This window comes from Agelaius phoeniceus, chromosome 1 (genome assembly GCF_051311805.1).
Source record: "Agelaius phoeniceus isolate bAgePho1 chromosome 1, bAgePho1.hap1, whole genome shotgun sequence".
In the NCBI taxonomy this organism is placed as follows: Eukaryota; Metazoa; Chordata; class Aves; order Passeriformes; family Icteridae; genus Agelaius; species Agelaius phoeniceus.
Window position 1 is genome coordinate 698,822 of NC_135265.1, and position 24,718 is coordinate 723,539.

The 24,718-nt window shown below is 56.4% G+C and overlaps 2 protein-coding genes across 10 annotated transcripts in view; one reads left to right on the forward strand and one right to left on the reverse strand.

Moving 5' to 3' along the window:
* The window catches only part of DHX30 (DExH-box helicase 30), a 32,095-nt gene extending 13,273 nt beyond the window's left edge, over positions 1-18,822 (forward strand). For all 3 annotated transcript variants that reach the window (XM_054628381.2, XM_054628362.2, XM_054628371.2), the window contains 18 exons: positions 321-451; positions 2,809-2,919; positions 4,825-5,180; positions 5,882-6,008; positions 6,996-7,145; positions 7,626-7,778; positions 8,539-9,360; positions 10,471-10,549; positions 11,363-11,467; positions 12,468-12,643; positions 13,867-14,073; positions 14,383-14,464; positions 15,057-15,250; positions 15,327-15,486; positions 15,722-15,879; positions 16,333-16,436; positions 16,513-16,652; positions 17,142-18,822. In XM_054628381.2, the coding sequence (XP_054484356.1) occupies positions 321-451; positions 2,809-2,919; positions 4,825-5,180; positions 5,882-6,008; positions 6,996-7,145; positions 7,626-7,778; positions 8,539-9,360; positions 10,471-10,549; positions 11,363-11,467; positions 12,468-12,643; positions 13,867-14,073; positions 14,383-14,464; positions 15,057-15,250; positions 15,327-15,486; positions 15,722-15,879; positions 16,333-16,436; positions 16,513-16,652; positions 17,142-17,377 (3,491 nt within the window). In that variant the 3' untranslated portion in view covers positions 17,378-18,822. The remainder of the gene's footprint in view (positions 1-320; positions 452-2,808; positions 2,920-4,824; positions 5,181-5,881; positions 6,009-6,995; positions 7,146-7,625; positions 7,779-8,538; positions 9,361-10,470; positions 10,550-11,362; positions 11,468-12,467; positions 12,644-13,866; positions 14,074-14,382; positions 14,465-15,056; positions 15,251-15,326; positions 15,487-15,721; positions 15,880-16,332; positions 16,437-16,512; positions 16,653-17,141) is intronic.
* A 799-nt stretch (positions 18,823-19,621) lies between these two features.
* Positions 19,622-24,718, reverse strand: part of MAP4 (microtubule associated protein 4) — a 152,438-nt gene continuing 147,341 nt past the window's right edge. For all 7 annotated transcript variants that reach the window (XM_077179421.1, XM_077179393.1, XM_077179312.1 and 4 more), the window contains one exon: positions 19,622-24,547. In XM_077179421.1, the coding sequence (XP_077035536.1) occupies positions 24,543-24,547 (5 nt within the window). In that variant the 3' untranslated portion in view covers positions 19,622-24,542. The remainder of the gene's footprint in view (positions 24,548-24,718) is intronic.

The window sequence follows — 24,718 nt, forward strand, 5'->3', positions numbered from 1 at the left end:
CTCAGGCCTTGGCACTGCCCAGGGAGGTTTGCAGTGCCCATCCCTGGAGGTGTCCCAGGAGCACCTGGAGGTGGCACTCAGAGCTCTGGGCTGGGGACAAGGTGGGCATTGGGCACAGGGTGGGTTTGATGATCCTGGAGGTCTCTCCCAACCTCAGGGATTTGGGAGCTCAGTGGTGTCTGGAGATGCTGCAGGTGAACCCTGGACCCTCTGCCTGTCCCCCTGTCCTCCCCTCTGAGCCAGTGCTGGAGCACACCTCTGGATGGGACTGCACAGCAATTGGGAGACATTTAATTCCTCTTCTTTTTTTTTTGTTCCAGATTCCAGAGATTTGCTAAAGGAATTTCCACAGCCTAAAAACTTGCTCAACAGTGTGATTGGCCGAGCCCTGGGCATTTCCCATGCCAGGGACAAGCTGGTGTACATCCACACTAACGGGCCAAGGAAAAAGGTAATCCTTGCTGCTGGAAGGGTGGGACACAGAGAGTGGGAAGGGAGCCACAGAACTGCTAATCCTGGAAGTAACTTCCCAGAGGAAAACATAGGAGAGTTTTAATTCCACTTAAAAGTTGTGTGATAATCTTTCAAACAAGAAATATTCTCACTTCTTCCTATTTTTCCTGATCTTCATGTGCTTTAAAGGTGTATAAGGGCAGGTGCTGTTCCTTTTTTTTTGTGTGGATATTTTTATTTTAAGTGACTTGCTGTATCTGGCCTTTCTCAGCAGAAAGACACATAGTCTATGCTTAAAGGTGTCCTACTACCTGAGAAAATTAAGATTTAAAAGCTGTATTTTAGCCCTTAGGACCCCTAGATTTGATTGTAAATTCCAGTAGAACAAATTCCAAGCCTAAAATGTCCAATTGTGAGCAGAAAAGAGGAGTTTCTATGCAATGGAGGGAGGCTTCTAATAGTACTTCAGAGCAGAATGAAATGCATCCTCTCTGTTTGTTAAATGAAGCAGAGGAATTCCAAGCAAACAGTTTGCCAGGTAGTTTGAGCTGTCACTGGGATGCCCGAGGCCCAAATCCAGGTCTGGGCTATGAACTGAGCAGGAATTCTTACCTAATGGTGCTCCATGGTCAAGGCTGTGCCTCCCCCTGTCACACCAGCTCTCATTCCAGAGCTGAAAGCCCTTTCCAGCTGAAGTTTAACTGTAACCTACATTCCAGGAAAAGACTCACTTCTGATGGCTTAACATTTTCCAATAACATTCTGTCTAAAATTTCCCAGACAGTTTTTATTGCCACATCCTTTTTAAGCATCCCTGGATTTTAGGGGATACATTAGTAATGTTACTTCAGAGTTCTTCATTATTTGTGTTTGTTTTTCTTGCTCTTTCTCAAGCAGTAGTGCAGTTTCCCAACTTAAATTTTGGAAGACCGTAGCCAGTGCCTCATCCCTAAAATTTGGAGTACCCCAGGCAGTGCCTCATCACTTTAGTTTGTGTAATTGGTTCCCATTCTTGCCAGCACTTAAATAGATTAATGTGGAGAGTAACTTCAGATTAAAACAAAAAACTAAACCAGGAAAATTATAAAGGAGATACAGGAGCCTTGGGAAAAAAAAAGAGTGTTGACTCACAAAGAAAAAGCAACCCAGCAAATGTAGACAGAAGGACAGGTGGGAGCCTAGAGAGCTCTTGTTGGATGTGAACAGGGGTTTGTGAGCACTTGGCCTTCCTGAGACACCTTTTTTCCCAGCAGGTCTGTGCTTTCCAGGCTGTGCCTGAGGCAAAACCCATAGCAATTCCCTCTCTGAGCCAGGTTGAGGGGCAGGAAGGCAGGCAGCCAGGTGCTGGGGAGTCAGGAGCCTGTGCCCAGCCCTGGGGGATCCACTGCTGCCTTTCATCTGTGCTGCACAAGCAGGAGAGAATTCCCTGGGCATTTCCCTCTGGGAGCCTTGTGGCATCTGCAGGGCTGGGAGCTGGGTGAGCTCTTGATTTGCAGCACTTCTTTGAAGAGGACCAAGTTCAGCTCTCAGCATTCTTTGCCTCTGCAGGTTTTTGGTGCTCCCTTGCAGGAGCTGTGCTGGGGCTGTGCTTCTGCCAGTGTTGGGCTGGAGCTGGGTGCTCCTGTGCCCTGTCAGTGCTGGGGTGCCTGGGAGCTGAGGCAGTCCTGTGCTGCTTCCATCACAGGTGTCAGGGAGGAAGCAGCTGGGAAGATTTCCTGGCTGTTGCAGCTGGAAGGGGCTGGAGAGGGGATCTGCTCCAGGGCATGCTCTGGCTGCTGCAGTGAGCAGAGGGACAGCCCTGGGATGGAATTGTTCCTGTAATGTGCTCCTGGCATTTATCCCTGGGAGCTGACCCCTTGTGACACCACAGCCCGTGCTGGACCCCAGCCCTGCAGCTCCTGTGGGGCTGGGGCACCCCTGTGCCCTGCTCAGCCTTTTCCTGCAGAGCTCCTGCCATGGAGCTCCCCTGAAGGGACCAACACAGCACTATGTTCAGTGCTCTTCTGCATTTCTCCTCTTTGCCTGGAGTGCAGAGATGGTTGGTTCCCCTGAAGGGACCGAGGCAGCTCTTTGTTCAGTGCTCTTCTGCATTTCTCCTCTTTGCCTGGAGTGCAGACATGGTTGGTTCCCCTGAAGGGACCAACACAGCACTGTGTTCAGTGCTCTTCTGCATTTCTCCTCTTTGCCTGGAGTGCAGACATGGTTGGTTCCCCTGAAGGGACCAAGACAGCTCTTTGTTCAAGGCTCTTCTGCATTTCTCCTCTTTGCCTGGAGTGCAGGGATGGATGGAGTGGGTGTGCTCTGCTGGAGGGGAGAGCTTGCCCAGCTCACCCTGTGGCTCTCCTTGCCTTTCAGAAAGTCACTCTCCATATAAAGTGGCCCAAGAATGTGGAAGTGGAGGGCTATGGGACCAAGAAGATCGACGCGGAGCGGCAGGCGGCGGCTGCAGCGTGCCAGCTCTTCAAGGTGGGCTCTGCTGCTGCTCAGCTGGCCAGGCTCACCCTGCTCTGTGCAGCCAGCCTGGCCTGCTGTGGGAGCTCCTTCTCCTTGCCTGTGCACTCCCTTAGTGGGCCCCTCTGGTACTCAGGGCTAGATGGTCAAGACCTGAGTCTGAATCCATATGAGCTTAAAATCCCACTTGCTCCAGGTAGTCCTGGTCCTTGTTCCTTTTGTCCTGGACCTTAATCAGCTCCTTAGCCTCTGCAGTGAATAGTTTCCCTCAGGTGGGTTTGCTGGTCACTAACTCCCACTCCTGCCAGTGCAGCTGGGTGTGTGTGCAGTTGTAGGACCTTCAGAGCCTCCTGTTTCCTCTTCATCAAAGCCACTGTGACAATTACATGTAGTAATTTACTATTACTCTACAGTTAGGCTTTGTTTGGCACTTATTTATGGCTGGAAATGGGTGTGTGCAGCCACTATCAAACAGGCACAGTAAAACTATAAAGGTCACTCTTGAAGCAGTTTTATAGCTGAGAAAAAGATGCAGTTTTATCTCCAGCTCTGCCCCTGGTGGTTCTGTGTTACCTTGAGCAAGTGAGATTGATTTTCGAGTTCCCTGTTAATCTATTCAGTGGGAACAGGCATGTCTCTGTGCTCAGGAGAAGATACTGTGGATGCTCTGGCAGTGAGACAGCTTTTGATTTGCTTGTAGATCAGAATGCTCTTTAAGGAAGTAGCCAGCCTTCAGAAATTAAGGAGGGCAATGTGAAAACTCAGCTTCTTCAGCTGCTTAAGCTGATCCTCTAATTCTGTGATCAGCAAAACTTGCCTCGCTCACTGACTTAATTCCACCTCACTCAGTCAGCATTCACTGGGAATATATCCTGATTTTATCCTCTCTAGTCCAGTTCCCTGCTTTCTTTGAGACCCTGGAAGTTTTCAAAGGAAGCAAAATACCCTACTGATGTATTTTCCCCAAATTTTGGAAATGGCTGAAGTGCATTTTAGAACTTAAACCAAAACCCAACCATCTGAAACCACAGATTGAATATGCAAAGCTTTCTTTGCCAGCTAAACTGGATCCTGGCAGAGGACCCTTGAGATGGGAGGCCTTGTGTGATCACAGCTATAGAAAGAGCTACAAATGCTACCTAAAAAGTCATCAGTTCAAGAAAATTAGTAATGTCTAATTAGTGCAGAGAGTGAATAGAGAGACTTTGAATAGAATAGTGAGCCAGGTGAAATTTGGTGTCTTAGGCACTCCCACAGCACAAAATAATACAGCTTTTTCTAATACAGGGTCATTAAGGCTATTAAATGGCCTACAGCTGTAACTTTTAATTTATTAAAATTAAAGCTAGAACTTATTGCAGCAGTCTGGTAATTTTGAAATGGTGTATGCTGCACTCTGAATATGTCTGGAGCTTCCTGCAAGGTTCAGTCCTGGATAGTGATGGTAGGAGAGTTTTTAATTACTGCAGGCTTGCTCCAGAACCTGACAGGTCAGGGACATTTTCCTGCTGCTTGCATAATTAACTGTTCCTGGGAAATGGAGGGGGATAAACCATTCCCTGAATTCTCACCCTGTATTGTCCCAGATTATGCAAGTTCACACTAGCCTTCCCAACAAGATGCATTTCCTGCTCCGAGGGTGCTTTCAAAACTTGAGGGTGATAAATATAGCCAAGAGTTTGGTGGGCCAGGGTTCACTGGGGTTTTACATTCTAGGGAGCTGTGTGGGGCTGAGAGCCATACCCTGGGAAGGGAGGGAAGGCAGGGATTCCCCCTGGGACACAGCAGTGGTGGGGGAAGTTCAGATCTCCTGCAGGTGCCTTTCCTTGCTCTGTCTTTGCTGCGGAAGGAGGGGGCCGGCCCTGCCCCTTCCCCAGCAGGCCGTGGCTCGGTCCCCAGAGCTGCCGTGTCTCTCTGCAGGGCTGGGGCTTGCTGGGCCCTCGGAACGAGCTCTTTGACGCCGCCAAGTACCGGCTGCTGGCCGAGCAGCTGGGCTGTCCCGACGAGCGCTGGTGCTCCGAGGGCAAGTGGCGCTCCAAGTCCGGGCCCTCCCTTGCCGACCTGTCCACCTGCTGGCGCCGCATGGAGCCCGACGACGCCATCCAGCCCATGGAGCAGGGCAGGATGCCCAAAGCCATGAGGAGGGAGGAGCTGGAGGAAGGGGAGCTGGAGGAGGGGGAGCTGGAGGAGGGGGAGCTGGAGGAGGAGGCCATCGATGTCTCGGACTACCTGCCCATGGCGCACCAGGACGCCCGCACCCCCGGCAGAGATGCCAGGTGGGTCTGCCTGGGAATGCTGAGCCAGGACAGGGGGAAGGGAGGGCTTTCCTGTGGCTGGGGAGGGCTGGAGATGGGCCAGAGGAATAGTGGGGCAGCCTGGTCTGGTACCTGGCTGCCGTCCAGGGAATGCACAGACTTGTTCCCTGCAGTTCTGCCCTCTGGAGACACTGCTGCCAGTCTTGTTACCTGCCTGATTCTTCTGTGCCTCAAGACATTTCCATCCCCAGAAATGGTGCATGTGCACTTACACCAGGTTTTGACCACTCTGGTTTTAAGGTTCAATCTGTTCCCTTCCGTCCGCCATAGCTGCCTGCTTGGCTTTATAAGCACAGATCTTGGATTTTTAATAAGCAGCAGGAGCAAGATCTGTAAGAGATGTAGGTGATGGTGGTTATTTCTATGATGTGTTTTTTAAATTCAGAATTATTTATTAATTAAATCTGTTTCAATCTGTTGATGCCATCTGGTTTGTAGCATTGTTGTAAGAGGGTTTGATCCCTCTGCAGTAGGTGGCTTTACTGGGCTGGGTGGTTGTGACTGACAGATTTTAGTACCAAGGGACAGCAGGACTCTGCCCATGACCAGAATTACCTGGGCTTTAACAGAATAGTTTCAGAGCTCAGTAGCACTCGTGGAGTGAGGCAGGTCTGAGCACAAGTGGGCACTTTTGTATCCAACTCTGCTCTTGTCCCATGCAGCCGAGGAGGGAGTTCCATTGAAATGACAGATGACAACACTGCCATCCGTGCCCTGACGCAGTTCCCACTTCCCAAAAACCTCCTGGCCCAAGTGATTCAGATTGCAACCTCTTCCTCCACAGTCAAGGTAAGGTGCTGTCTGACCCCTGCCAGGGAAAAAGCTCAGGGGCTCCAACTGGAATCACTTTGGGTGCTTTCTTTGGGAAACAGACCTGGGGAGAGGAGGGAGGTTAAAACTAGGCCTAGAGAGATCAGTGTGAACAGCAAAGGAAAGACTTCGTGGTGAGAGCTGAGGGAATGTCTTAACAGAACTATGAGGAATGTTGCTCCTGAGGCCAGGGCAGTGGAGGAGCTGCTATCTGAATGAAGGAGGTATTTTCTAAGGTTTCCTTTCCCCATATACCTGCAACAAGCACAAGTTTGTGTTGCTGGGAGCGATGTGTAACTTCCGTGCTGATAGAATCTTTCCACAGCTCCATTCTTGCCCGTATCCAGTGATCCTCCTTCCCAGGATGTGTCACCCACCTCCCAGGGCTCATGTGCTCAGCAGAAAGGAGCTGAGCTCCACCCTGAGGCTCTCAGGATGTTCCCCAGTTGTCTGCTCTCTCTTTGGCTTAGACAGCACCTTGTGAGCTGGGGGGTGGAGTTCAGTGCAGTAACCTTCTAGTGCTCCATTAAAAAAAATTCAACAAAATCTGACAAATCCAGCAAAAAAACCCACGGTGAAAGGTCAGAGGGGCCACACGAGGTTGGCTGAGGTCACAGGGTTGGTTCAGCTGGAGCAGAGCAGACTGAGGGCAGAGCTCAGCAGGGGCTGCAGCTCCTCCCGAGGGGCAGCTCCAGTCTCTGCTGCCTGTGACAGGGACAGGACTCAGGGAACAGCTGGAGCTGGGCCAGGTTTAGGTGGGAGATCAGGGAAAGGTTCTTCCCCAGAGGGTGCTGGCACTGCCCAGGCTCCCCAGGGACCGGGCACAGCCCCGAGGCTGCCAGAGCTCCAGGAGCGTTTGAGCACCGCTCCCAGGCCCAGGTGGGGTTGTTGGGGTGTCTGTGCAGGGCCAGGGCAGGGCTGGCTGGTCCCTGCTGTCCCACAGAGCCCCTGCTGTCGTCCCTGCAGGAGTACATGCAGTTCCGCACGGTGGGCACCAAGACCAAGATCTGCAAGCTGACGCTGCGCTGGCCCTGCCCCATGACCTTTGCTGCCAAGGGCCGGCGCAAGGTGGAGGCCGAGAACAAGGCAGCAGCTCTGGCCTGCCAGAAGCTGAAGGTGAGTGCCCCTGGCTGCTGCATCCCCTGGCATGTGCCTCTGGACACAGGCTCCTTCTGCCTCACTCACTAGCTTTGAGCCTGCCAGGGGACGCTGGAAACATCCTGAGCTTTGACTTGTGTAATGAGCTCATGCTTAATGAACACCTGTTTCCAAACCTTGGGATTCACAGCATGCCAGAACCACAGCAAGGGACTCAACAAGAGGGTTTTGCAGTCATGGCTGCTGTTCCTCTGATGGGTCTGCTTGAGACATTGCAGGTGTAGTATCAGGACAGGTGGTTGGTTCTGGTGTGTCTGGTTCTCCAGAGCTAGAGTGGGATCACGTCTGGTTTCTTGCTGTGGCAAGAAAAGCAGGAATTGGTGGGTTTGGGATGGTAAGGAGTTGGCTTATCCAAACATGGGATCCAAGTGCTCTGTATCCCAGCCCTCGGTGTGAGCAGCCTCAGACCTGATGGTGTTGTTTGCCTGTTCTCTGCAGAGCCTTGGCCTGGTGGACAAGAACAACAACCCCCTGAGCCATGCCATGTACAACATGACTTCCCTGAGGGAGCTCGGTGAGAACCAGAGGAAGCCCTGCCACATCAAAGTCCCTGAGGCCACCCTGCGCAAGATCGAGAACTACCTGAACCATGTAAGGCTCAGCCCCCCGAGGATCCCCTGGGCCTGATCCCTTCTCACTTCGGGAATTGGATGTGGTTGAAAGCTTCCTGTCAGAATGTTGAGGGAATTCATGGTTTGATTGTTGCCACAAAACCTGATCACTCTCTGCTGCCTTTTGGGGAAGACCCTTTCTGGGCAGTGGCCTTCCCTTTTGGAAGACTGGGATTCTTAAGGTTGAATCCAAAAGATGTGATTGATTAAAAGTTCTGCAACTTTTAATCCCATGAACACCTGGGCCAATGCTTTGATTTGTGTTCTAGACAATTCCTGACCTCTTGCTCCTTGTAGTTCTTCCTGTGGGATGTGGGACTTCAGTTTTTTCTTTTGCCAAGATGGAATATTTCTGGCTTAGCCAAAAGCTTGTGTTTTGCATAAATTATGCGTCTGGGTGGTGGTGTAACTTGATAGTTTCCAAAAGTTGTCTTTGAGGGGCTGTTGCATTGCAGAGCTGAAGTTACTGGTCTGTGCCTGTCAGTTCAGGCAGCAGCACTAATACTCCTCCTAAAATAGGGAATGCAGCAAGGAGCACACGGGGGGCTGCCCAAATTAGTTCTCACTTTAAATAACCTCAGTTCAGAGCAAGACTGAGTTACCTAAGATCTGAGGAGACCTTGGCACAGCCTTGGCCAAGCCAGGCTGGCTGAGTCTGTTCCAGGCACTTGTTCCTTTCTGTCCTTCTCAGGACCGGCACTAACCTTGCTGTCCTTGCCTGCTTCCTCCCTCTCCCCCAGTACCCCGTGGACATCAGGGAGTCCAGGCCCCGCATTGCCGACGACATGATGAACCTGACCAAGGAATCTGGTGCCATCAGCGACGCCATCACGGGGAAGACCTACATCCCCATGCTGGAAGCAGAGGAAGTGCGCCTTAGCCAGAACCTGCTGGCCCTCTGGAAAAGGAGAGGAGCCTCCTGGCAGGAGAGCCACCCGCTGCCAGTAGACCCTCACAAGGACACCATCCTGTCAGCCATCGAGCAGAACCCCGTGGTGGTGATCGCGGGAGACACGGGCTGCGGGAAGACCACGCGGATCCCGCAGCTGCTGCTGGAACACTACATCCTGGAGGGCCGCGGCGCGCGCTGCAACGTGGTCATCACCCAGCCCCGCCGCATCAGCGCCATCTCGGTGGCCCAGCGCGTGGCGCAGGAGCTGGGGCCCAACATGAGGAAGAACGTGGGCTACCAGGTGCGGCTGGAGAGCAAGCCCCCCGCCCGGGGAGGGGCCCTGCTCTTCTGCACCGTGGGCATCCTGCTCAGGAAGCTGCAGGGCAACCCCAGCCTGGAGGGCGTCAGCCACGTGGTGGTGGACGAGGTGCACGAGCGGGACGTGAACACGGATTTCCTGCTCATCCTGCTCAAAGGCATCCAGAAGCTGAACCCCGACCTGCGCCTGGTGCTCATGAGCGCCACGGGGGACAACCAGCGCTTCTCGCACTACTTTGGGGATTGCCCCGTGGTCAAGGTGCCCGGCTTCATGTACCCGGTGAAGGAATACTACCTGGAGGAGATCCTGGCCAAGCTGGGCCGGCACCGGCACCGGCACTACGAGATCAAGGTGGGTGTGCAGCGAGGGGGGAGCTGTCCCCATGGATGGGGCACTGCCTCCTGCCCTGTCAGCAGGGGGACAGCTCGGGCCTGGCACTGCTCCTGCTTCCCTCTGGTTGTTGGGCATTTGCTTAGCTTTAACTCCATGCCAGTCCTCATGGGGTGAAGTCAGCTTAGTAGAACCCCAGAGTATTTTGATTAAATTATGCATAAAGATGACTTTGCATTGGGGCCAAGTTGCCTTTGTCTCCCTGTAATGGGAAGTTTGATGTTTGAGTAGGCTGAGAGCTCATTGCTGTGTGTACACAGACACAGAGTTGAATGTTTGCACACCCTAGGCAAGCCTGGCCCAGCACTGGGATGGTTGTGGCTTCCAGCACTGTTACCTCAGTGCTCACCATCCTGCATGACTGAATTCCCTGATTGCTGCTTTCTGCAGCTGGTCTGACCCTCTGGAAAATGCCCTCCAGACGTGTGCAGTGCTCTGGGTAATCCTACACCAGTGGTGGGTCATGGAGTCACACAGTCAGAGGTTAGCCAGCGTCTCCAGACGTTTTCTTGTCCAACCAGCTGGTCTGGAGTTTGTTAGCCCATTTTTCCAGCCTGGAGAGATCCCTCCCTGTGGCTGAGCAAGTGTCTGGAGTATCAGCCACTTCTCCCGGTCCTAGATCATCAGCAAACTTGCTTGGGGTATCCCCTTGCCTCCAGGGCATTCTTCCTGCTTCTGTTGTGGCAGGGATTTTATCTGAGCTTTCATAGTCTGTTCCAAATTCCTGAGAGCTACAGAAGCTCCTGCTCAGAGCCTCATGGATTTGAACTCCCAGGTGCATGGGGCAGGTTTGTCCACAAAAATCTCGTGGCAATTCTGTTACTTGTGAGGTGCTGTTCAGCAGAGGTGCACAGATCTGGACATTGGGAAGGGACTGTGCATCCCCTCTGCACAGCAGGGAAACTGGCAGCACTTGTGACCAGAGCAGGCTCCAGATGGAGCCCAGAGCAGACTCCTGGCTCCAAGTCCTGGGCAGACTGTCCAGTGAGGTGTTTGCTGCCTGCAGAGGGTGCTTTGAGTGCCCCTGTGCTGTGCTGACACCCCCTGAGCCCCCTGTCCTGTCCTTCCCAGCAATCCGATGACGAGTGTGTCCTGGACCTTGACCTGATCACCGACCTCGTGCTGCAGATCGATGCCCATGGAGAGCCAGGTGGGTCCTGCCTCGCCCTGAGCTCTGCCTCTGCTGGGGGGATGGAAAGGGAGCCCCTCCAGAGCCTTTGCAGAGGCACCACAACGTGAGTCTCTAGCTAAGACAGGGTTATAGGAAATCAGGGCAACCCCGACAAAGGGAGTAATGATGAGGAGGACTTTATTGATATCAGAAGCTTAATTAATTACTTTATTATATTAAATATTATATTATATTATACTGAATCTGTATAAGTATTTAACTCTACTGACTAGAATTTTCTGACTGTCTCGTGACTGACAGTCTGGACATGCACTTGGCCCTGATAGGCCAAGGAAACAAAACACTGTCTATGACTTTGGGTAAACAGTCCCTATATTGCATTCTGCTTTGGCACAACATAGGTGCAGCAAATGAGATAAGAATTGGTTTCTCTTTCTCTGAAGTTCCTTGCTGTGATTCCTAGAAAATATCCTTAAGAAGTTGTGCCTTGCTTTTCTCTGTAAAGAGAAATGTTGGACAGGGTTGGACTCCTCAGTGTCCTGGGCAGCTGTTCCAAGCTGTGCTCCAGCACTGGGAGCCTTGTGCTGCATAATTACCTTTTGTATTGGAGTCCTATCCCTGTCAAATACCCTTGCCTGGACATGATGTGTTTGGGGAAGAGGCAGGACTCTCTGGTGACTTCAAGAGATTTAAGTGTTTCAAAGCTCATGGGCATTCACTGTCAAACTCCAGGTAGCCTGGTAACTTTCTGCCCTGGAAAAGTGTGTCTCCAGCTGGGGAAGAGCACTTGGATTCAGAGGCTGTGTGTTCTTAGCTGCTGGTGTGTTGCAGGTGGGATCCTGTGCTTCCTCCCTGGCTGGCAGGAGATCAAAGGGGTGCAGCAGCGGCTGCTGGAGATGCTGGGCTCGCAGAACAGCCGCTACCTCGTCTTGCCAGGTGAGAGGGCAGGGCCAGCCCCTTCTTCCCAGGATTCGGGAGAATCTGGGGCACTTGGCTTGGTGTGCCCCTTCAGCTTTGCTCTGCTACAGAGCTGGTGAGCTTTGATGTCCCAGCTGTGTAATGGTGTGTGGTAAGTGTGAGTAACTCCTCCTAGCAGAGGCTGAGTAACTCCTCTGTGTGATCAAAGAGAGTGGCTTCCCATTTGCCTCCAGCAATTTGGAATTAGGCAAGGGGAAAGCAGCTCAGTTCTGCACTGCTGTAGCTGCACGCTGAGCCTGCCCAGAAAAGATCTCAGGACCTGCTCCGTGGGATGCAGGTGGACTCTGGAGCTCAGCTTTGATCAGTGAATTTAACATTCCTTGCCCCAGGAGGAAATTTACAACAAAAGCCAGCTTTGCTCTGCAAAGCTCTTAAGGGTTTTGGCATTTTTTGTTTGTTTTTGAGCAGCTCTGCCTATTCAGTGTCAAACCAGGCCAGGGAGGAGCAGAGCTTTGAGCAGCTGGGCTGTTAATGAGTGCAGGTGTAGTTGGGTGGAAGGTGCCTGCTCCCCTCTGCCCCATTGTGCTCTGCCAGGAGTTCCTGTGTGGTGCTGAGCTGTAGCAAAGAAAGCTGGGATACAGGACAGCCATGGGCCCTCCATGAGAACCACTTCTGACAGAAGGCCCACGTGGCAGTGAGAATCCCTGCCCCAAGGGACTTGTAAGGAGGGGCAGCTGCAGAACTGGACTGTGGGAGGGAGTGGGATTTCTGCCAGGGATATTCCTGGGGTGCCACCAGGCTCTGTGACAGGAGGTGAGCAGAGCTCCTGCTGCTGCTGAGCCACAGGGTGAAACAACTGAAATGAGCCCTTCCCAAATGACTTGTGGGAGATTTTTCCCAGGGTCTGGCTGGCAGGGAGCTGCTGGCTGTGCCCAGTGGCAGCTGGTGTCCCCATTTCTGCGAGAGGTGACAAGGGAAAGCTCAGCTGGGCGGGTCTGACTCTGGTTTGGTTTCCCAGTGCACTCCAACATCCCCATGATGGACCAGCAGAACATCTTCCAGAGGCCTCCACCAGGTGTCAGGAAGATCGTCCTGGCCACCAACATCGCGGAGACCTCCATCACCATCAATGACATCGTGCACGTGGTGGACAGCGGCACGCACAAGGAGGAGCGCTACGACCTCAAGACCAAGGTACTGCTGCCGTGTGCCTCTGACTCACTTGGGACACTGGAGCACAGGGCTGTGGTCAGAGGAGTGTTTGAGGTGCCGTTAATGGCACGATGGAGCTGCTTCCCATTCGGCCCCTGGGGCACAGGCGTTGTGTTGTTTGAGCAGAGTGACTCCTTGTCAGTGTTCGCTGTGTCCCAGCTCTGGGCCGGGCTCCCCATCAAATTCTGAGCTTTTTCCAACAAATTTAAGGCAAATCCTACCTCCTTCCTAACTCTGTTTCACCACAGAACACTGGTAGCTTCTCTGTTTGCTTTCAGCCTTTTTCTATTATTTAATCAAAAACCTCCTGCTGTCCCTCACAGGACAGCCCTGACCTGTTAGATCCTGCTCCTGTTTGCAGCTCTCCTGGCCCAGTCCCTGTTCCTCAGCTTTCCAAGGGGGATCTGCTGCCCCCCGGCCCATTCCTGGCAGTGCTGGGCCCTGAGCCCTGGAAGGCTCTTGTTTGTGCACCTTTGCAACAAAGTGAAGGCAACTGTGCTGCTGTTGCTGTTGGGAAAAGGAATTGTGGCACCATCCCTCTGCCCCATTCTAGAACATCATCTCCCAGGGCCGTTCACACCTTGGAGCAGTTCTGGTTTAAACCCAGCCCTTTGGTATTTGCCCAGTTTTATCCCAGTTCAGCATGCAGACCCCGAGGCAGGGCAGGGCTGGGATGGGGAGCCCTGGGATGGGACAGGGACAGGTGTCCAGTAGGTGGCATCTGGGTCCCATCCATGCAGCCCAGAGCTGCTGCTGGACAGAGACCGGCACTGCAGGAGGCAGGAGAGTGGGAGAGGCTTCCCTGGCCCTTTGGGACCATTCATCACTCATGAGAGTCTGAGTCCTCCTGGCTGGGTGGAAAGATAGCAAAGGGAGGGATTTTGGGTATGGGCCTGGAATGACAGGACAAGAGGGAATGGCTTCCACTGCCAGAGGGCAGGGTTAGATGGGATACTGGGAAGGAATCCTTGGCTGTGAGGGTGGGGAGGGGCTGGAATGGATTTTCCAGAGCAGCTGTGGCTGCCCCTGGATCCCTGGCAGTGTCCCAGGCCAGGCTGGACAGGGCTGGGAGCAGCCTGGGACAGTGGGAGGTGTCCCTGCTGTGGCAGGGCAGAACAGGCTGGGCTTTAAGCCCAGAGCAGTCTGGGGCTCCGTGCTTTGACCAGGTGAGCTGTGGAGGGCTCACCCCGCTGCTGTCCCCTCAGGTGTCCTGCCTGGAGACCGTGTGGGTGTCCAAGTCCAACGTGGTGCAGCGGCGCGGGCGCGCCGGGCGCTGCCAGTCGGGCTTTGCCTACCACCTGTTCCCGCGCAGCCGCCTGGACAAGATGCCCACGTACCAGGTGCCCGAGATCCTGCGCACGCCCCTGGAGAACCTGGTGGTGCAGGCCAAGATCCACATGCCAGAGAAAACGGTGAGCAGGCACTGGCTGCAGGGACTGAGGGCTCCTGGAGCCCCAGGGGCAGGAGTGGGCAGAACCCAGTGCTGATGGCTTCAGTCTGTGCTTTGCTGAACATGGTGCTGTCCAGGGAAGTTCAGAGCAGGAAATCTCCCTGAGATCACAGAGTGTGTCTGGAAGCTTGAAGGAATGGAGAGGGCTGAGTCATATCCCTGGAGGCAGACAAGGAGGGAATTGTGCTGTAGTCTGGGTTCCTGAGGGCTCTCACAGCTGTATGGGAAACTGGCTCACTTTTTCCCTCTTCCTTCCCCTGCTGTGTTGCAGGCAGTTGAATTTCTCTCCAAGGCTCTGGACAGCCCTGACATCAAAGCTGTGGATGAAGCCGTGATCTTGCTGCAGGAGATTGGTGAGTTAATTCTGTGTCCTGGAGACATGTTTGCTGTTCTCAGCATGGCAATGGGACTTGGCACAGGCTGCTGTGGGGCAAAGTGGGCAGGATTGTCCCTGGATAGGGATAGCAGTTGACAGTGACTTCCCCAAACCACGTGCCCTGTGCTGTTTTATTTCCCACACTGCTTTGCTTAAAAATTGGGGATAACTTTCCAAGGTTAAAAAAATAAAGGGGAGGCAACAGAAAGAAGGGAAGTGGTGATCTGGAGTTCAGAGGTGGGTAACAGAAGGAAGTGGTGATCTGGAGTTCAGAGTGGGTGACAGAAGGGAAAGTAGGGAAGTGATGATCTGGAGTTCAGGGCTGGGGGACAGAAGGAAGAGAAGTGGTGATCTGGAGTTCAGGGCTGGGCCTTGTGGATGCTCCTGTGGCTGTGGCAGCTGTTCTGTGTCCTGAGCTCAGTTAGACCTGGAGGGTTCTGGGTGCTTACTGCAGGCCCCTGTCCCTGTGTCTCTTCTGGAGGTCACCCCACATGTTCCCAGCCCTGCAGTTGCCCCTCCCCTGTTTTGGCCGGGCTGATGGATGTGCCACGTGGGTGTCTCTCCTGCAGGAGTGCTGGACCAGCGGGAAGCACTGACCACTCTGGGCAAGCGCCTGGCGCAGATCTCCACGGACCCTCGGCTGGCCAAGGCCATCGTGCTGGCCTCCATCTACCGCTGCCTGCACCCGCTGCTGGTCATCGTGTCGTGCCTGACGCGGGACCCCTTCAGCAGCAGCCTGCAGAACCGCGCCGAGGTGGACAAGGTGAGGAGGAGCCCCCCGGCACAGGGGGACGGCCGGCCCGGGGGCTGCCCGTGGCTCAGCCGTGTCCCTGTCCCAGGCCAAGGCCGTGCTGAGCCGGGAGAGCGGCAGTGACCACCTGGCCTTCGTGCGGGCCGTGGCGGGCTGGGAGGAGGTGCTGCGGCGCAGGGACAGCCGTGCCAGGGACAACTACCTGCAGGACTACTACCTGTACGGGCCCAGCCTGCGCTTCATCAACGGTGAGTTCAGAGCCGTCCTGCCCCTCCCCTGGCCCCGGCGGCTGCTGAGCAGGGAGGGACACGGGCACAAGTGGGCGGTGCTGGGCTGGCAACCCTGGGACTGGGCAGGGGCTGGCTTTGGCCCAGGGCAGGGCTCCTCTCTGAGCCTGGGCCGGTGCTGCCCTGCTGAGGTGACTCATTCCATGGGGGAAAGGAGAGGGTGAATCTCATCCCTGGGACTGTCTCCTCCCTCCAGGCCTTGTCAAGCAGTTCTCTGAGAACCTCTATGAAGCCTTCCTGGTGTCATCCCCGTCTGACTGTACCATGCCCTCGTCCGTGTGTAACCAGTACAGTGAGGAGGAGGAACTGGTCAAGGGTGTCCTCATGGCTGGGCTCTACCCCAACCTCATCCAGGTACTGGTACTGCCATTGCTCTCTGGGGATGGCTGTCACAGCAGGTGGCACTGAAGTGCTGAGGTGCCAGAGAAGCTTCTGCTCTCTTGGGAGTGAGTGTCCAAGCCAGGTGTCCTGCCCTGGGCTCCAGCCTGTGCTCCAGTACTGTCCCTGATCCCCACTCACAGGGAGTGGCCACCCCAGCTTGTGTGGGTCCATGTTTAGGTTCTCATCACTGGGTTTGGGAGCCATTGAAGTGGCATTTTTCTCCAGTTTACTGCCTGAGGTGGCATCTTTCTCCTCCTGTTGTCTGCAGTGGCACTGAGTGACTGCCAGGTGTGGTCACCCCAAGAACGCTCCACTAACCCATGGAGCTCCTGGGAGTGGAGGGACATCATCCCCCTCCCCCTGTCAGAGAGGTGGCTGTGGCTGTCAGGGCTGGTGCAGGTGTGTGACAGTCCCCTCCCGTGGCAGGTGAGACAAGGCAAGGTGACGCGCCAGGGGAAGTTCAAGCCCAACAGTTACGCGTACCGGACCAAGGCCGGCACCGTGCTGCTGCACAAGTCCACCATCAACAGGTGGGTGACGGGGAGGGGTCCCACAGGGCAGTGGCTGTGCCAGGGCCCAGCCAGGCTGACAGAGCTGCTCCTGCAGGGAGGCGTCCAAGCTCTACAGCCGCTGGCTCACCTACTTCATGGCCGTCAAGTCCAACGGCGGCGTCTTCGTGCGTGACTCGTCGCAGGTGCACCCGCTGGCCGTGCTGCTCATGACTGACACCGACATCCACGTGCGAGGTGAGTGCTCGGGGTGCCCAGCCTGCTCCAGCTGCTCCCTGCGCCTGTTTCTGCTTCCTGAGGCTCTCGGGCCGGGCATGCATTGCTGGCGGGGCCATGGAGGTGATGGTTTGTGAGCTGTTCCCAGCTGCTGCTCCGCAGTGAGACAAAGCCAGCCCTGGCAGGCTGAGCCTTAGGGCTGTGCCTGATCATCCTGGGGGAAGGAGCTGAGCTGGCAGGATCCCGCTTGTCCCCGGGGATGTGTCTGTTCAGCCTGTGGGGTTTTGGCAGTGCTGCAGTCAGTCTCTAGCCCACAAGCTCAGCAGGGCTATGCCATCGGTCACCTCCTGTGGGAAAGCAGGAGGGTCCCAGTGTGTGCTCAGAGCTGCCTGGCTTTTGTGGAGCTGTCGGCCTGGACCGGCTAGGAGGAGTGTGGGGAGGAGCTGCCTCGGGGGCAGCAGAGGAGCTCCAGCAGCCCCGGTCCCCTCACGCGCTCTCCCTCCCCCCAAGATGACGGCTGGCGAGCGACGGTGTCCCTGACGGACAGCGACCTGCTGGTGCTGGAGGGGGACTCCTACACCATCCGCCTGCTGCGCGACTTCCGCGTGTCCCTCTCCAAGATGGTGGAGACGTGCCTGTGCTACGAGATGGCCGCGATCCCTGGGGACCTGCACCACCAGCACAGCCAACTGCTCGACATCCTGGTGGATCTGCTCAAGGGCCCTCCCGGCAGCTTTGGCTCGTAGGCGGAGCTGCAGCCTCGTGTGGGGACTTGTAATTTGTATAAAGATGTTCACAAATGTTTATTTAAATAAAGTTCTATTTATCCCTTGTGAAGTCATCTCTCTCCATCCTAGAAGATTAATGTTGTCTGAATCTCCTGCTGTCGGCTCCGTGCATGGTCACCGCGTGGGAAGAGCAGCGCAGTCCCGCCGGGAATGGACTGGGAGTGCCGACGGACCCCGGCTCGTGGACGCCCACCCGCCTCCTCCGCTCGTCCCTGACCGGGAGCAAGGCCACGGCTGCTGCGGGGCCTCCTCTGCCCCCTCCCCACGGGGCCAGAGCTGCTCCGGGCCCAAGAGGAGGACGGATGTCCCGGCTGTGCCAGGATGGTGGATGCAGCAGCTCCGGCAGGGAGGGATCGCCGATCCTTGTCTCTCCGCTCTCCACATGGAGGAAGCCCCGAAAGCGCCGGATGGAGAGGAATTCCACGCGGGATCCGAGGGGCCCTGCCAGCCCCAGCACAGTCGTGGCGTCTGAGTGTGAGATGTGACTCGTCCTTCCCAACCTGCCTGTACTTCTCGTCCTCTTGCGTTGTTCCTATGCTTTTTTTTAAATTCCTGTTCTCCCCACGTGGAGGAGGCCGGATCCCTGTCCCTTGTGCAACACAGGACGTGATTGTAGCTGCCAGGCTGCCTGTGAGCGCCGCTCCTGCGGGAAGCCAGGAGCAGAGGCACAAAATCCTTTGTTTTCTATGAACAGGGACCATATTTCTGTGGAAGGAGGATTGCGACAGGCACAGCACTCACTGAGGAATCTGGAGTTTAACCCCAGCTTTGCCTTGGATTCTCTGTCCGAAGAAGACAGTGACCTACCTCACAGGGCTGTTGTGAGGGTCGGGGTTTGTAACGGGAGCCCTCGGGCCCAGGGCTGTGCCCCCCGGGCCCGGGCTCCTTTCTTTTTATTCCCATTTCTTACGCTCTTTGTACCTGCAGCCGGGAATGGGAGCGAGGCCGTTTCCATGGCACAGGGGCTCCTGCCCCGGGGCCACCCTTTGGTTCTCCCAGTTCTACCATTTAAGTTCCTGCTCATGGGCTTTAGGGCACCGTGGCTGTGCCAGCACAAGGCCCGGGGGGCCCTTCCCAGGCCCCGCTGCCCCCGGCCGTGGGGGGCCCTTGGAGTCCTGCAGCCTGGGGTCACTCCAAACTGCTCATCTTCATTTCACTTGCTTGAGGTTGTCACTATTATTTGACCAGTGTTTGTTTCTTTTGGCCTGTATAATGGGCAGTATGGTTTTCCCTTCCAGCAGGTTTAAAAAAAAAAAAAAAAAAGACAAAAAAAAAAAAAAGACTAAGCTATTGTCTAAATGGTTCCGAACTAGTGTGATATTGGGATACTTCCGTGGCTGTTATGTGATACTGGATCTTTTTACAACATAGATTAAAGACAATAAAAAGGGATAGAGTAGGAACTGCCTCTGTCCTCTTCATTCTTTTTTTTTTACTATTTTTTTTTCTGCAAAGGTTGGAATTTTGTGCCTTTCCCTGGGTAGGGAAGAGCAGCAACAGCTGCTCCTCTGCTGGGAGCGGTGCAGAGCTGCCCTGGGGCAGTGAGGGGCTGCAGGGCCGTGCTGTGCCCTCACACCGACCCCAGCCAGCCCGAGGGGACGGGGCACAGGGGGCTGGCACTGAGGGAGGGCTGCTGGGGGGACACGTCCTGGTGCTGCTGGTGCCTGGAGAAAGCAGCCCAGCGTGTCCCAGAGCTGCCCACGCGTGAGGAGGCCAACCCAGGCTGTCCCAGTCCTCCCGAGCCCTGTCTGGGCCAGCTGAGGGTGAGTGGAGCTGGGGCTGTTTCCACAGCAGCGCTCAAGGAGGGCACAGGAGCAGCTGCTCCAGGCACAGGGACCTGGAACTTGGCTTCCAGTCCTGTTTGGGGTCTCAGGTCAGGTCCTAGCCAGGGTGGGAAACCTTTCCTTTATCTGTGTGAGTGGCCAAGGGCACCTCCTGGGAGATGCTGGTACCTCTGCCTGTGCCAGCTGTTCCAGCTGTGCCATGGGCACCGAGGCTCCCACAGGGCCCATGTCAGCCCAAAGCCCCCTCCCCTCTGAGCCCAGGCTTGTGGAGCAAAGCCAGGGCTGGGAATTCTCCTGTGGCCAAAATCAGAGACAGCCAAATTCCTTCAGTCCCCTCCTTAGCGCTCTGCCAGCCCCGGGCTGTGCCACCGCCCCCGCCCAGCCCTCCCGCCCCACAGAGCCACAGCAGCCTGAGGAGGAACATCTAGAAGCTTTATTTCAACCCTTTACAATAGTAAGAATCACAACATCAAGTCAGGAAATGTTGCTAAGGAGACGACGCTCGTACAGCCCCCGGGGAGGGGAGACACAAAGGCAGAAGCAACCGCTGGGCTCCCCCCTGAGCTGCTGCCTCACACCGAGCACTGACCTCCCCTCCCAGCCCTCGCCTGCCCCACCACGGCGCAGGGACCGCGGAGTCCCCCCCTCCTCGGGCACGCCCTGCAGAATAATCCAATAATCCTATGACACAAAATAATAATAACACGTCACATTTAGAGAACACGTCACGCGCTGCTCGCGCCTCACAACAGCCCGGTGAGGTAAAATTGAATCCCCCCCACCTTTGCAGATGGGGAAACTGAGGCAGAGAGGTTGAGTGGCTTCCCGAGGGAGCCGAGGGCCGGGATCGCCCTCCGGGGCGCTGCCCCGAGCCCTCCTGCCCGGCCGCACGCCCCCAGCCCGCGGTCACTGCGCTCGCTCCTGGCTCGGTGCTCTGCGTGAGGGACAGCGGGGGCTGCGGGCGGCCGGGCGGGGACGGCGAGGGGCGCTGGGGCCTCGTGTGTGATCTCGGCCGGCGGGACCCGTGCGAGGAGGGCGGAAGGTGAGCGCTGCCGGGCTGGAGCTCAGGCGGGGAGGGAGGAGGGAGAGCCGGAGCCCTTCAGAGCCCTTTCCATGCTGCTGCTGCTGCTGCCGCCCGGAGCCTCTTCCGCCCCACCCGCCGGCTCCGTGGGCCACGAGGCCGGGGGGGACATTTCCCCTCTGCCTGGAGGTGCTGGGCCCTCGCCACAGCCGCTCGGCCGGGGGGGACATTTCCCCTCAGCCTGGAGGTGCTGGGCCCTCGCCACAGCCGCTCGGCCGGGGGGGACATTTCCCGTCAGCCTGGAGGTGCTGGGCCCTCGCCACAGCCGCTCGGCCGGGGGGGACATTTCCCCTCAGCCTGGAGGCCGCTGAGCCCCTTGGGGGACATTTCCCCTCAGCCTGGAGGCCGCTCAACCCCAGCGCGGCCGCTCGGCCTCAGCGGGGCCGCGGCTCCGCGGGGACTCGGCCCTGCCCTCAGGGGAGCGCCCTCACCCCGAGGACGCCACCGACACCAAGCTCCAAGAAAAGCAGGAATTCTGCCTAGACACGAACACGCGAGGGTCCCGGGGCCCCTCTCACACACCACACTACGCGGGGACAGCGCGAAGGGCAGCATAGAAAACTACATTCAGTTTGCGGCCGGGAGCCGAGCGGGAGCCACGCTGGGGCGGCCGCGGCCTCGAGCCCACCAACTCGGTTACTCGAATGTTGCTGTTTAACAGTACAAAAAGCCCAAAGAACCGTGGATGCCACTGATATGCCGGGAGGCGCCGGGCTCCGGCTGCGGCCGGCCGGGGGAGGCTCCCGCTGCCCGGAGGAAGCGCAGCCCCGCCGGGGTGGAGCTCGCACCCGGCCCCGCCGCTTCCCCCGGCCCTGCGGCAGCTCAGCCCCTCCAGAGCGCCGCTCCTCGCCCTGAGCTCTGCAAAGGCCTTGGCCGAGCATCCTGCCCGGAGCCAGCCACCAACCTGGCCCCGCTCAGCCCCTGCCCAGCCCAGAGTGCCCCCAGTGCGGCCAAAGCCAGGACCCCCGGCGCCAGCTCGGGACAGGAACGTGTACATTCAACTTGCATCTCATTCAGAGCTCAGCTCCTGTTTCCCCCCGGATTTGCTGCCTCCAGCCCTCGATGGAGCCATCGGCTCCCGCAGCCCCTTCCCCAGCAGCGTTAAGGTCTCAGCACTACCCAGCTTATCCCACCTCTCCAGACAGGAAAATAAAGTCATTCCCACCACACACGGCTCCTTCCCAGCCTAGCAATATGTACAGCCGCTTCCTCAAAATAAAGTTAAAAAAGAAATCCGTATTAAAACTGAAGCTGTCCTAGAAACACCACGGCAAACTAGTGTATCTGGATTTAGTTCATCAGCTAAACACAGGCACAACAAGTGTTAGAGAAGTGGCACAGAAGCACGGCCGGGGGCTCAGCTGGGCCGGGGTTCGGGCAGGGACAGCCTGGGCACCGCACGCAGCCACCACGCCCGGCCAGGGCCGCCCGGCGCTCGGGAAATCATCGGGAATCGGAGAAAAGCAGTGCAGGGAGAAGGTGACGGCACTGTCCCTTTGCAGCAGGGCAGGGCTCGTTTGCTTTTTGCAATCTCAGAAGATAAAGTGCAATGTTGCCACTTGCCTTCCTCCTGCAGTCCCTGAACCGGGACTGGCTGCCTCCCTTCACCCAGGGCCTCACCTGGGCACCTCGGGAATGTCATCCTGGGGCACCTCAGGAATGTCATCCTGGGGCACCTCGGGAATGTCATCCCTGGACATCCCTGGGAATGTCATCCCTGGGCAGCCCGGGAATCTCATCCCGGGGCATCCCAGGCCACCATCCCTGTGGTGCCCCAGGAAGAGCAGCAAGAGGAACAAGACATCTCAGCCTCCGCCTCCTCTTTGGTTGCCCGCGCACATCTCCGGCTGCCGCCCAGCTCACAAACGCTGCTCCCAGCGCCCCTCCCGGCCGGTGAGCCTGGAGCTCGGCTCCAGCCCTGCCAAGGCCACCCTGGCTGGCCTCAGGCTGGGAACCGGAGGCTCCAGCCTGGGAACCAGACTCCAGGCTCACCGTCCTGTCGAGGGGCTCACCCTGCTCCTCTCCTCTCCTTATAATTCTCCCTCAATTCAAGTGTTGGAAAAAAAATCAACCAAACCAAAGGCAAGGCTGCCAAGCTGAAGCTGGTGTGTAGAATTTAGCAGTAAAGAAAGAAGGAAGCGTCACGGGAGGGCAGTGATATATACCGGCACACGGGGAACGAGCAGGGCTCCGGGGAGCGGGGCCGGCTCCAGCTCCTCCTCCGAGCCGGGGCCGGTGGCCGTGGCTGCTCCGGGAACGCCGGGGACACACGGGGACACACAGGGAGGGCACGGAGCGACGGCACGGCCGCCTGCCCCGGCTGGGGTCACAGGGATGCGGAGGGGAGTGGAGAGGTGGGGAGGAGGAGGAGGAGGAGAGGAGGAGGAAGGAGGAGAAGGAGGAGGAAGAGAGGAGAGGAGGAGGAGAGGAGGAGGAGGAAGAGGAAGGGAAGCACTGGGAGGTCTCTGGGTATATATAACCGCCCCTTTCAGGTGCAAATCTGCATCGTTTAAATTTGTATTCAGATGAAAAAGCACTTATGAAACTACCAGACGACTTTGATGCAAACTAGTACATTTTAATGCCATTTTATTAGAAACCATGCAAACTTTAATATAAAAAATACAAGTGCAATAAGAATCTTTGTGTGTAAATACAGATTCCGGGTTATCGTGTCGTTGTTGGCTTCCCAAAGAAATACTCCCACAAGCACGAGAAGCTGCAGGCTTCCCTCTGTCCCCTCCTGGAGCAGCCCCCCTTAGCACACGCCTGGTTCAGTTCTCTTTGATCCCAGTGTTTTGTTATTCTGCTTGCCTTTTTTTTTTTTTGTTTGTTTGTTTCTTTAAATTAGTTCGACCACCCAAGAACATTTTTCTTTTGTTTTGTTTTAATTTATTTACATTTCGTTTCTTTAGTGTCATTTGAAACGAGGAGCTCCAAGAGTGGTTAGATCTCCTTCCTAGTCAGAGCTGCAACTCCCTGGCACCACCCCTGCCCTGCTGCCCCGGGCTCCCCCGGGATGAGCTCCCTGCTCCTGCTGCCCGCCCGGCCCTGCTCATCCCGGCGCTCGCTCGGGTCCCCCATCCACACCCCAACAACCGCACACCCCACACGCTCCCCACACCCCCACGGACCTGCTGCAGCCGCGGAACTCCCGGCTGAGCCCTCCTGCCCCCACCGCGGGCGCCTCCTGCTCCCTCCGGCCTCGGCCCGGGACAAACGGGACAAACCCCGGGGCTCGGCCGCGCCGTTCATAAATAAACCACCTCGGCAGAAGGCACCCGGGAGGGCTCGCGAGCATCAATTAACGCATCTCGAGCATCAGTTACACATCTCGAGGTCAACACAGGCTCCACCTGAGCTCTCACAGCAAGTTTGCCCTTTACACATTCCTGTGCCTTTCGTTCCGGACATGGCTTAATCCCATGAACTCGCTCCATCGTTTTAAAATATTAAAAAGAAAAAACCCCAAACAACAACAAAGAAGTTACAACGGCTGGATATGTCAGTAAGAAGCCAGCACGGCAGCAGCGGTTAAATGTCCCTACTCTCCTACGGGTCGGAAAAGAAGGAAAGAGAAAAGGAAACTTAGCACGGGTTCGAACACGATAAATCATCAACACTTCGTCACAAAGAATAAAAGGTTCAAGTCAACAGTTAAAACAGCCTAACGAGTGTGGAGGGGATTTATCAGCATCCCACAGGCGGCAGAAACTGAAGCGGCGAGGAGGGAAGGGGTTAAAAAAAGAGACAGAAAGAAAGATCACAGCTTATCCCTGTTAACTCGGCCTGGCCCCGCAGCCAGGGCTCTGCTCTGCCCTGCCCGCCCTGGCACAGCCGGAGCCGCTCGGGCCGGCCCCGAGGCGCAGCAACCCCCGGGAGCCCCCGGGCCAGCGGGAGGGCAGGGCAGGGAGAGAAAGAGGGAGGGGAGCCCTGCCCGGCCCGGCCCGGCCGCCGAGGGACCCCAGCCCGGGCGGGCCCGAGGAACATCGTCCCCTTCCCACCTACAGCCAGAGCCGGGTTAAGAGAGCCAAGCTGGGGTCCCCGGGGCGCGGAGCGGGGCCGGGGGTCACAAGCCTTGCTGGGAGGGCGCGGCCGGCGGCGGTGACGGGGAGGCGACGGAGCCCAGGCTGTCGCTGGCGGAGGTGCTACGCCGGGGGCAGGTGCTGCTGGAAAGGGTGGGGGGTTGGAGACGACGATTTCCGCTCCGTGGTCTGTTCGAGCCTTGGCCTTCGCACGGAACGTCAGCTTGTGAGACTCAATCTGCAGCGACACAAGGGCAGGGGACAAGGGCACACGGGGAGAGGAGGAGACAAGGGACAGGAGGGGAATGGAAGACGATACCATAATGTCATCATTAGATGCCTGGAAGATAAAAGGCAATTTTCTGAATTAAAAGAAAGGCACGACAACCCCGCAGACGTCGCTGGCAGC